Source organism: Monopterus albus, unplaced genomic scaffold (assembly GCF_001952655.1).
Source record: "Monopterus albus unplaced genomic scaffold, M_albus_1.0 scaffold1.1, whole genome shotgun sequence".
Classification (NCBI taxonomy): Eukaryota; Metazoa; Chordata; class Actinopteri; order Synbranchiformes; family Synbranchidae; genus Monopterus; species Monopterus albus.
Window position 1 is genome coordinate 3,831,034 of NW_018127881.1, and position 12,600 is coordinate 3,843,633.

Here is a 12,600-nt window from a genome sequence, read left to right on the forward strand (position 1 = left end):
ATCTTACTATACTGACACATTCATGGAGATAAACATATTTTCTTGAACAAAGAAAACATAGTAAAATTAAAGAAATCATCCTCTTCCTTCTTTTTTTTTTACTGAACACAAATACTGTTCTCATTATTGTAATGACAAAATAAAACAAATCATCTACTATATGAGCACATTCAGTAAAAAGACATCACAAATCAACAGGCCAGCACACAGCATGTGCAACATTCTTCAAGTGCCTCAGGTGTCGTCATTCAGTCATCCTTAACAAAGGAATTACAACACAGACTCATCTGATTCTGTGGGTCCAGTGCTCTAATGATTCATTCCTCAGCTTTGCCCTCCTCCATGCTACTTTAATGTACAGACATGAATGTAATGATTGTTTTTGTTTTATCGTTGATCTTTTATGCATTTATTTGTACAGATTTCCATCCTTATGCCCTAGGGACGTCTCTTTGGTTTCCCTTACAGTTGTGATCTCCTTTACAAGCTATGATTGTGAAATTGTGAAGGACTTTTTTTAAAACAAAAGGGACATTTAGGGCATGACATGAATATGAACATCAAAGGTTTGAGTAGCAGTCCAGTCTGTATAACCAGGAAAAGATATACTAAAAGAAATTAATTCTCACTAACCGCCATCACAAACGGTAGGTCTGGGAGGCAGATTGTGACTTCTCTTATAATGTCACTGAAAATCTTTTGTTACATGACTGATACCAACTAACGGAGATGGTTAGGCTGAAATGTAGTAGCTAGCAACTGGGACTGGATCTGATGATGGTTGATGAAAGTGCTGCTCAGATCTGAGTTTTCCCTATGACAAAGGTGTTTTTATCTCCTGCTGCCCCTACAGTTCAGGGTTTAGGAGGGAGTTAGGAAGAATGACCATGGGAAGGACCCTAAAGAGTGAGGCCTGTCGCTGCAGCACCTCATCATGTCTCTGACTCATGCCCCGCCAATGGGATGACAAACACAGTAATGTCATCACCTGAGCCCAGTTTATCATTGGGTAGCCGCCAGCCACGCTCTTTCAGCACTCCTCGAGACTTCATCAGCAGGTCCTGGGCTGCCAGTGTGTACCTGTGTAACACACAAAAACAATCACTGTAACGGTGAGACACTGTGATTTAAGACATGCACAAATACACTTACTAAATAAATACTAATATTCTATCCTGTTTTTTTGTCTGTTGCTCATTTAATAAATTAGATTGTCTACTTAACGTATTAACTTAAAGATACAGTTTGTAACTTAAGGTAGCACTAGCTTGAAGTTCCAAATCAATCCACTCTGCTCCACCCAGCACTCCCTCTCCTTGCTCAACTGTGCTCTACTACAGTCTGCTACGCTCTGCCACGCTCTGCCCAGCTCGTCAGATGTTTGACGTTGTGAGTGTGGAAGTCGGATTATATTATAAATGTTATAGTCATCATAAAAGTAGGCCTTTGGCAGAATAGCTGAGTTGGATTCCATTGCACAGGTTGACCTAATAAAGTTTATTATAGATGGGTAATAAGGGTAATTAAACATTTAATAAACATTTAAAATGCTCTTATACCTGCTTAGAACTACATTCAAATTCTAAACAAATTATTTAATGTTTATATGTTGCTTAGAGGTAAATAAGTATACCATAACTATTAATAGGACACCTAAATAATGTACTAATGTAGTTTTCACACAATCGAAATTGTTAAAATTCTTTGATTTAGTGGAATATAAGACTGCAGTGCTTATGTATAAAGCCAGGAACAACTTATTACCTGGTGGAATTCAAAAGTTATTTAATGAAAGGGAAGGAGGATATAATTTAAGGGGTCAGCTAAATCTAAAAGTTCATGCTATACGTACAACCAAAAAAAGATTTTGTATTTCTATAAGTGGGGTCAAATTATGGAATAATTTAAGTGTAGACATGAAAAACAGTACTAGAATTGAGGAGTTTAAATATAAATATAAAAGTATGTGTCATTCAAGATATATGCAAGAATAAGAGATTTAATCAAGAATGCATGAATGAAACACTCTGTTTTAAATTTTCTGTATATTACTTGTCTGGTGAAGAAGAGAATTACCTATGTAGAGATACTGCTTGCAGCCAATGATGCATGAAATTTTTGGTATAAGATGATGTTCTGGGGTAGGACTGGATAAGTCTGACTTCTTCCTACTCCATTCAAACATGTACTAGGTATAAGCAAACTGATTCTGGATTAGCATTGGTTGGATTTGTGTAATTATGTGTGTGTGTTGATATCTTCTGTTTCTACATGTTTGAAAGAATAAATCAAATAAAAAAAATCTAATCAAATATTTGTCACCACCTAGTGGACATACTGGGTACAGCAGTACAGTGCTCAACTTACTTTACGATGGATTTAGGAAACTGCAGCTCATACCTCATGGGATCAGACGGGTCACAGCAGGATAAATAGGCTGTCACAGCATCTGCCACTTCTCTGTCTGTTGTTACATCCCACAATCCATCTGTACCCATGACCATGACATCATCTGGGCCATGTTTGTTTTCATCCAGGTTATAAACTTGTACCTGTGATAGTAAGATGCACTCTTAATCAATTTTTTATGCTGCAGTGATTTATAAACCTTAATTTTCTAAAGGCAGTCAACGTTCTGTCCTACACTCAGAGTCAGGTTCTAATTAAAGTGTGTACACAAGTCAGATGAGGGCCACACCCAATATATGGGCTTCCTGATAATGAAATTCAGCTACAAAATCATCGGTGTGTGCGAGTTAGTGTCACAGATGGCTGCCTCATGTGTGTAACATACTAGGCCAATAAAAGTGATTATCATTAATTCATAGAAAACCTAAATAATAATTCAACTTTACTAGACTCTTATTTTCTGCCATTACACACTTCCAACCTTTCTTGAAAAGGGTTAAAATGACTGCAAGTATATCAACCCTGCACATTCAATCCAAGGTAGAGAGGCTATCTAACTGCTGCCTATCTGGGTGTACAAATTCAAAAAGATGGTTGTTCTCTATATGTCAAATTAAAATGCAAATCAGAGCTAAATGTAGCTAAATGTCATCATGGAGTGTGGTTCTAAGAATTTAGTCTCATCACACCTCATATTAAAAATAAACAACTTCACACTGAGCAGCAGTGTTGGAGATTACATGACATGAATGCTAATCATCGCCACATCTTCTGGTTGTGAGAAAACATTATCATAGTTTGGGAGATTGTGCTGTTTGTTTAAAAGATATTTAAGGTTATGGGATCCCTCAGGACAGCAAGATTTTCTATCTTGATAACAGAGAACACTAAGAACAATATAGACATAATTACTGTACAGCAAGTAAACATAAACTCCACATGCTTGTCATACTTTGTTGATGCTTGCTTTCTCCTTCTAATATCTTTAAATTGTCAGAAGAGTTTCATTTTCATCAACAGGCAAGAACGTGAAGCCCGGTGGCCTATCAGCTGCTTAAATGCATCCTAAAGGCTGTCAGGTGGCTAAAGTAACAATGTTACAGTAACAGAGTTGCTTCTGACTCCTCACACTTACCTCAGGGATGCATGAGAGGAAGGGCTTGATGTAAATGTTGGAGTTGTACACCTTCAGGTCATGATCTCCCAGCCCACGGGTCACTCCGATTGTCGCCATGACACGAGCCTGTGAGTACAACACAGTGATAGAGGCGCTCACATACAGCAAGGGCAAAGACACACATAATAATGTAGGCTATTGCTCCAGGACGTGACTGATTTCTAGAAAAATCCACTAATGAGGGAGACTTTGTTCTCAGACAATAATAAAAATGCTGAGCAGGTTTCATTTCACACCAGACAGATGCTGCAGAAAACAACTTACAGATATGGAAATGTTTCTTAATTAGAATTACAACTTGAATAGTGCAGAGACAAAGTAAACAGATCATATGACTGCTCAATACTACAGAGTGTGAGCAATATAAACTTGTTATGATTATGTTATCAATAATTTAAGTTTTCTGCACCTTAACATTTAGAAAACACCATAACAGGCTGCGATCATTTTTTCTTGTTCATTACCTTTTTCCCCTCTCCGTATATCAGGGGGAATTTCAGATCATCTTCAACGATTGTCTTATAGGCCCTACAACAAAACAACACACCTCAAATGTTAGTTCTTGACTCGTGACTGTTTGAGTCAATAATTGTGTCAGCTCTATTCCAATCTACAGAAAAGTAGCAGTAATTTTCATAATCAGTTAAGCATTTAAGCCATTTTTAAGCACAAATGCAAAGACATTTACTGCTTCCAGCTTTTCTAATGTGAATATTAGCTGGATTTCAGTTTTTTATCACTGAAAACTAACTAAATACTTTGGTGTTAGTGGGTCAAAAAACAAGTAATCTGAATTAGTTACTAGAATTTCATTCTAGAAAAATTATATTTATAAAAATTTATCTTTATATATTTTCATTTTTTCTTTATAAGGTATACTGTATGTATATAAAAAAGAATGGTTGTAATTGTTAGTTGTAGTCACTGACTGGATGTCATTACACTCTAAAACCAAACAGTTATAGAATGCGCTGTCCAGAATGAAGTGTTCATGAAAAGTAATTAACTTTCCAAAATGTGATTAAAGAGGATCTCCAAGTTTACCAGCCAGTCATGGTGTGGTCTCTGTAGAGCATCTTTTTACCCAGCTCGCTGTGCTGGATCCTACGAGGAAACTCAATGTGAGTGAACTCATTACCCAGAAGCTCTGGCCTCAGGAAGCCCTGGAGTGACACACAAAATGGAGCAGGTCACATCAAACTACAGACCAAAATGCCTTACTTAAACCTAAATGTGCATCATGACTCAGTAGTTGTTGTTTTTTTTAACAAGAAAAGCCCTAAAACTGCATTTGTTGAAGATCAACAGCATTGTGTGCTTCATAGTGGAAGCACAAACCATCCGCCCACGCTGCGACTCAGAGCTACAACCAGCTGCTAAAACAGGCAGTCAATGAATGCCAATTTATTCCAGTGTGATCCAGGATTTCCTTCGTCTTCTACACACTACTGTCAGTAGAGCCTCATTTAATTCATACCTGTTGTTAATCAATGTATCTGTGGGCAAAAATACAAACTATTTGTTATTTGTCAACACAAAAAATAAGGAATACCAGATACTGTAGCCGCTGCCTTTCTGACTCAGGTGTGAATTCATTAGTCATGGGAATGACTTCATTATTTCGTATGATTATGGCCCTGCAGAGAGACAGAGAGGCGAGACAGACGTGAGGTGACAGTACCACATTGTCCTTTTACAAATTTTCTACAAATAGTACATATGAGTAGGCTGGTCAGTAAGAACGTTGGTGGAAGAGAGTTACATACAATAATACTGCAATGTGCAAAGTAAACCTCAGAGGATACAAGAAACTACTGTCAGAGAATATTTCCTGAGGCAACAGCTCCATACACTGTTCTGTGTAGCGCTAGAGTGAATTACATTTTGCAGTCTTTGCAGTTTTGCCACATTTCATTCTGATTAATTAAGGGTTCCAGTAGAAAGGTTTTCTCAGTTCTCTCACCTGCTGTCTCCAGCATTGGCCACATAAAGTTTCCCCATTAAATGAATGGCAGCTAAGGCACAACACCCACCAGAGATGGCATAGGACGTTTTTTCCTTTTCAATTAGGTCGTCCTGAAAACAAAAACAAAAGGCAGCAACATCACTTTGCCTCTCGCCACACTGAGTAGCTCATTATTATTTTCTACACTCATATTCAAAACAAAACAGCAGGGGGACAAGGAAGAGCACATTACACTAGTTTGGATTATTATCAGCAACATCTAAACCAGAAAATCAATTTGCAACAAAGACATCCTTTCTAAGGCAACTTTAACATTTTGTCCTGACATTGTCGAGTCATGCTGCTAGCTAAAAAGCTGTGAGAGAAAGTTTCACCAAAGTAAGATCCTTGGCTGGCTAAGACAGTAAACCTGAAGTGTTTTCTGGGAACTGAAGTTAAAATCTTTAGTAATGTTGTAAAACTGCCTAGTGCAATCTGAAATATGCAAGGTTACTGTTTCCTTGTTTGTTCACATGCATTGTCAGTCATCATCTCCTCACCATCTGTTTGAAGGCAGTCTCTATGACTCCCATCACCAGGCTCTCCAAGCTGACAACCTTCTCCATATGGAAGCGGATCGAACAGTCGCTGATGGCTTCGGGATCCTCTGGTTCCTGCGTGGCTCCTTTCTTCACCTCCACCTGGTAGGGGCTACCGTTCTTGGCCAGGCATATAGGAGGTGCATGGCCAGGGTTCTCCAGCAGGTGGCAAATTTCTCCCAGACCGTCTCTGATGAGGCGGTGAAGAAGCTTGGAGGCCATGATGGCAGCTCCCTGGGCCATCCTACAGTGTGACAGGTAGACATTCTTATGGTTACAGGGGTGATTTAAAAATCTCACATGAGATTAAAACTTTTAGTAGAGGGAACACAATTGTCAGAGTTAACAGGCTCTGGGACTGCAGCTGGTGTCATTTTTAATGCTAAGCAATACTGTATGTGTAGTCTAGATTATAATACTGTCTAAAACAATAAAGAACACCAGTGTTTGAGTACTAGAATAGTAAAAGATACGCACACACAAAATTGAAATATTATTACCCACAATATAAATCAAATACCGTATCTGTCTTGACAGGATCTACACAAGCGACAGAAAGATGATACAAGGAATCTCCTCATCCGAGGGCTTTTGCTGAACAGCCAGGATGCATATGGAAAGGCGCTGCCACCTTTGTGTTTGCAGCCATGTTTTTAAGCCGAGCCGGCCTGACTAACACATGAACAGGCACAAGACATCTGTGTACTGTTCTGATGCTAGACTCAAGTGGGGGAGGGGTGTAACAAGGGTTGATGTAATTCATTTACACCCAAATGGAGGTCAAGTGTGTATCTGTGTGTGCAAGTCTCTCTGGAGTAGTACTGCAGGTCAAAAAACAGATACTGACCTGGAGAGTCAGTCAGAAGGATCATTAGCATCATTTTGAAGTAATGTCTCTGGCAACCTGATTTATTTAAGTACATTTAAGTTAAATACAACCTAAGTACAATATTTATTCTCTGTTAGTGCTGTTATTAGTCTCTATCGACTCCTAAGGGAAATATAGTTCTTTAACTATTAATTACCCCACTATGTTCATGCAGGTAACTAACTTTATATGTCTGATATTAGGTGATGGGCTGGTAGTGTACAGTGGGTGTTTATAGCATATTTACTGAAAACAGCTGCCTGCTGTGGCCAAAAATAATACCAAAAGCCATGAGAGTGAACTAAAACAGTAGCTGATGGTCAGAAAACCAAAACAATAAGCTGAAAAACACTAAAGTGTCCTGCAGAGTTGAGGGGAACTGCAGAATTGGGTAATAATTCTTTATGGGGTTTGTCACAACCAGCACGTACTTTTTTCACATGCACGTAGTCAAGAAATCTTCTTTACTACAAAGTTGAGGGTGAAGATCCAGAATCTCAATCTAATTCTTATCTTAGATATTTTGTTTCTTATGCTTGATTTTGTGGTGACAAGAAGGGGTTACTGTGAGGGATTTACCAGAGCTATCTGACTGATAATGTCCCACAAGAGCTTTCGGGAAACTGCAAGTAACAAGATGAATCCATCAATATCAAATAGCATATGAGGACACCACTACTGGGTATCAGATAACTACAATGCATACACAGATCGTGTGAGGAGGTTTCACTACTGTACACTGCTGCGTAGAATATGCTGGGTTCAACTACATACCAAGAATTTCAAATACCCTTCAGTGATTTTCACCTCAGACACCTTCAGGACTAAGAGTGCACTGATGTCAGATTCAAAAACATTAACACCAATTATTTTATGGTGCTATCAATCTCTTGTTTTGATTTTAGGGAGTTTTCCCATTGCTCACCCCGCTGTCCTCTAGCAGAGTGGAGTTGCGGTGTTTGCTGCTCGGCTTCCTCACAAACAGTTTCTCACAGGAGGCCTGGTCCTCGTTCAGCATGCTCTTCCCCGCATTGATCACCCTGACGGAGAAAGAGGAGAAGACAAACGGTGAGCCAGAATCAGACAATTTATAATGTTTGCTCTCATTCCTCTAACCACATTAAAACATAACAGCAGCCAAAAGATGGAGACAGGGTCAAACATTGATGTGAAAAGTGGGGCAGTCGTGTCCCAGAGGGAACTTGCAGGGGGGATTAAGTGTTTTATTATGAGCTGAGGCCTGTGGAGGATAATGGCTTTAGAGTAATGCACTGTTTCATACTCTAGCAGCATCATCTATCCTAGTGTGTTCTGCAGCAGCATTCAGCGGAGGTACCAATAAAGAACGGTGATGCACAGAGTAGGAAAAGGTGCTTCGCTGGTTTGTAAATGTAAAATGATAATCAAGTAGTAATGAACTGTAACAGAATCACCCATTTGACCTTGAAATCTGCAAGTAGGTTTACAAGTTTAAGCTCAAATGATCTTATCACACATTTAGTCCGATGATACCAGGGGAAAAAGTGATGGATTATTTACTGTATGGTTATTTGCGAGAATGCAGACTTTTCAGATAATTCAACATTTTAAACCTTCATTAAAAGATTTTTGTCCACTTGGGGCAGTAGAAGAAACAGTCAACACAACTGTAGGATTTTTAAAATGATATATTATTACTAATAGATACTGTGTATTATTATGCTACTGGGAAATGTTTTGTGGACTGATGAAACTAAGGCAATATGGAGTAAGAAGAGCTGTGTATAGCAACATGAAAACATCATCCCAAAGGTGAAGGACACTGGAGGGAGCATCCTGACTTGGGGCTGCTTTGCTGCCTCTGGGCCTGAAAAGCTGAGGGACAAATGAATTTCCAGTTTATCGATGTATTTTACAGGATAATGTCAGGGCGGATTTCCACCAGCTGAAGCTCAGTAAAAGCCGGGTGATACAGGAGGACGATGACACTAAACACAAAACTAAATCCACTACAGACAAACAAGTTCCACCTTTTGAAGTGGCCCAGTCAGATGACAGATGCTGTAGCATGAGCTCCAGCGACTCATTAACAGCAGAGACATCCCAATAACATGGCTGAGCTGAAACAGCTCTGTAAGTTCCAAAATTCCTCCTGAATGTTGTGTATTTCTGATTATCACAGCTACAAGAAAGTGCTTGTTACTGCAGCCAAAGGAGGCTCGGCCAGTTATTAGATTCAAGGCTTCACACACTTTTTTCCACCAGCACTGGGAATAATTAATGGGTGTGCTCAGTAAAGACACGATTAAAAGACACGACTAGATTCTAATTATATGTGTGTGTATTAGCTTAAGCAAACTATGTTTATCTATACTTGTGACTTTGATGAAAACCAGGTAATTCCACAGGGTTAAGATACTTTTCTTGGCCATTGTATGGTCATTTTACTGACTGACATAAAAATCCTGGTTACAGCAGCTTCAACTGCATTAGTAGGTGATAACAATCCCTTAGTAGCAAAATAAATGCAGACTAAATGTTTCTTTTGATAGATTACACAACTACAACAAGTTTTATGAATCTTTCATGAATTAATTTTCATACTGGACTGATATGAATGTGAGAAATAATACAATTAATCTTTTGCAGTGTTTTGCTGGTCTAGTCCTTTAAATGGCCACATGAGACTGACTTGGATGCCATGCTGGCATATTACATAATGTTTTCAGTTCCATTTATAGAAAAATGCCACATTTACTGGATAATATGGCAAAATGCCATTTGTGCAGTGCCAGTATTACAATTATGGCCATTAAGAAACTACAGAGGAGGAATTTTTACTATTTGAGTTACTGCTGGGTTCATCCAAAGAAGGTCAAAAATACCAAGAGGCCGAAAAATCAAAGGGAGACTTGGAGTCAGTAAAAGGGAACGAAGGCAAAATGTACAGTCAAACAGAGGAGATGAAAGAAAACCAGAGTAAAATCTTATGAAAATAAGATATTTAGCCTTTCACTTTCTAAATAGTTCAGCCGATTACAATCATTACAGAAAATTGCTGCTGGCTAGAGAGAAGCTTTGATATCAGAGCACCGAAAATGCTACTGCTGCCCAAATCTGGATTATAAAAGCCTTTTCACTTTTTAATCATTTGAAAGCAGTGGACAGGGGCCACAGTGTCCTGCACTGCGCTCCAGCATTACGACTAATAACAGGGAAGAATTTAAAGTCCCCTGATTACTGTCGATACTTTCTGCCTAGGCCAGGACACAGGGCTGGACATGGAGGAAACAACTCTACTGATCTCAGCAAATCCACTATGCTCTGCCAGGTCTATTTTTTTTTTCTTATGGCTCAGTTGTGTGCATTGTTTGATTTACTATGGCTTCACTCTGACTTAATCAAGCACCTGGCCCTTTTTGTTGAGGTCATGTTCTACCGTAAACCACTGACTACCTGAAAAAATGGTAAAAACAAATGACTAACATCTACTCTTTTATAGCATTACTCTTCTTAAGATGATTTCACACTCTTTTCCAGATAAAACTATTTTATAATACGATTTATATAATAATAAAATACCATAGTGGCATGTTGGGCTTGCTCTGCTGTGTTATAATACACTAAAATGAAAAATTCCTGATTTAACTTCAGCTACTAGAAACCCATACATTAACACTTGTTTTGAGAAGAGATAAAACATGAATGTAAATGTCCCCTTTCAACATTTTTGCAGTGTAATAAAGCTTCACCACTCCCATAGTAAAGAATCAGCCATTTTTCTGTCACATGCACTCAATGAGCTATAATTGAACATAATGTCAGCTGCGTGGGAGGATGTGATTCTGGAGCTTGAGCCATCCTACACTGTGACCTAACTCTTGTGTTTCGGTCATATGTTTCCACATCTTGTGACTGAAAACCACTTGGGCCATGTTTGGTAGTTTGGTAAAAGAGTGTTTCTCTATTTCAGCTCTCCTAATTTATACAGAATTATGCAAGGAAATTTCAAAAGAGGAAGTTACAGTGAATTCAGAGAGTTGCAGTGAATTCTTTCATCGCTGCTATTGGACATTTAAACGCCATAAATGTAAGGGAGATGCCTGCCTGTGGAAATGTGGTGTTATTAAACATCATCTCATAATAAAAAAAGACAAATTCTGGACATAAAGCTGTAGTTTATGTAAAAATGTTGCAATCCCCTTCATGTCTCAGCATATCCTGCTACCAATGAAAGTGGTCATTGCAGTTTCAACTGTATCTGTTTCAACAGTCTGGCCGCTTCTGGGTGTGTATTTAGTAACAACACAGACACATCTGAGATAACAGTGAAGTGTTTGATAGGAGTTTCACAAACTGAATGTGAAAAACATGAATCTGTGCTGAATTAAACTGCATCAGGTTGGAAGTTGACAGACAAACACTGCGTGACCCGGTACACGAGAGTATTTGCAGTTTTAAAGTAAAGTTTTCATCTGTAGCATGAGAAACTAGTCTAGTCATATTGTGAATTCCTTAGCAGGGAGAGGAAATAATTGCAAGGTCCATTGTGCAATGCTGACATGAAAGCTCACAGCCAAAACCTGACACAAACTAATCACTAGTAGAATGTTAATGGCCCCTGCAGTTACTTTAATATGGTTTAGAGCATAACACAGGTGAAGGTTTAAAACAAGAAAAAATATCCACTGTGCACAGAAACGCTCTTTTCTCAGTGTTTGCTTCCTCACACTTTAGTTCATGATATCAGTGCCAGGGTCTCCATATTGTATAGTACACTCAGATGTTTATGCTGACACAGCGGTGTACAGCAGCATCAATCTGGCTCATTATCTCGAGCACCCTAAACCTGTGTAGAGCTGTAACCGAGGATACAAGAGCGCATCCTTTGCAGAAGTCTGTTTATTGGAAATCAGTTTGTGATTGGACACTTCACATGAAGGATCGAGGAAAGGACATCTCATGTCAGTTAAAACTTGTCTCCTTGGTTCCTCTCCTCGTAGCTTCTCCTTGCATCTTTTCCTCGCATCTTACACGGGCAGGACTAAGATGCCAGAAAACGACGCTAATGAGGGAATTATGAATGCAGTTAGGGGAACTGGGATTCAACTCACGAATCATCATCACTACCTGAATGACAGACACTAATAAGTCAAAGTGGAGATGAGAGCATTGCAGCCGACAGGGTGACCTCCAGCAGGATACTACCTACACTGTTTGGTCATCACTGTTTCTACTTATTACTGCACAACAGATAAATCTCGCCCTATGGACATTATAATATCAGCTAGATTGATTTAAAGTAAAGCTGCGCAGCTACAGTAAAGCATCTGTTTCAATGTGTCCACACACATCACAGTGGATTTCATGGACTTTTAGAACTCTCTGTACCGTTTGTGTGTTGTAAACAAAACTGCTAATGCTGTGATTACATTTCCAGTGACTTATGTCAAAGTAACTTGCTGCCAAATGCAGAGGGCCACACTAATGATGGAGCACATACCCACACAATACCCTCTTGGCATTCTCATTTGACCTCTCTCATTCAGTCTTCTGAGGCAGTTGTCATCACCAATCTTTTCATTGTCCTCATGAGACTCTTTGCATGAGTCAGTCTTTTTCC

General features: G+C 39.0%; 1 protein-coding gene across 1 annotated transcript in view; it reads right to left on the minus strand.

The window, feature by feature from the left end:
• Positions 1-291: 291 nt before the first annotated feature.
• The window catches only part of ppm1j (protein phosphatase, Mg2+/Mn2+ dependent, 1J), a 13,624-nt gene continuing 1,315 nt past the window's right edge, over positions 292-12,600 (minus strand). Inside the window, 10 exon segments of the mRNA XM_020625365.1 lie at positions 292-1,080; positions 2,401-2,552; positions 3,545-3,652; positions 4,051-4,114; positions 4,631-4,749; positions 5,139-5,223; positions 5,550-5,662; positions 6,092-6,362; positions 6,364-6,374; positions 7,924-8,038. Coding sequence (XP_020481021.1) covers positions 933-1,080; positions 2,401-2,552; positions 3,545-3,652; positions 4,051-4,114; positions 4,631-4,749; positions 5,139-5,223; positions 5,550-5,662; positions 6,092-6,362; positions 6,364-6,374; positions 7,924-8,038 — 1,186 coding nt within the window. The 3' untranslated portion in view covers positions 292-932.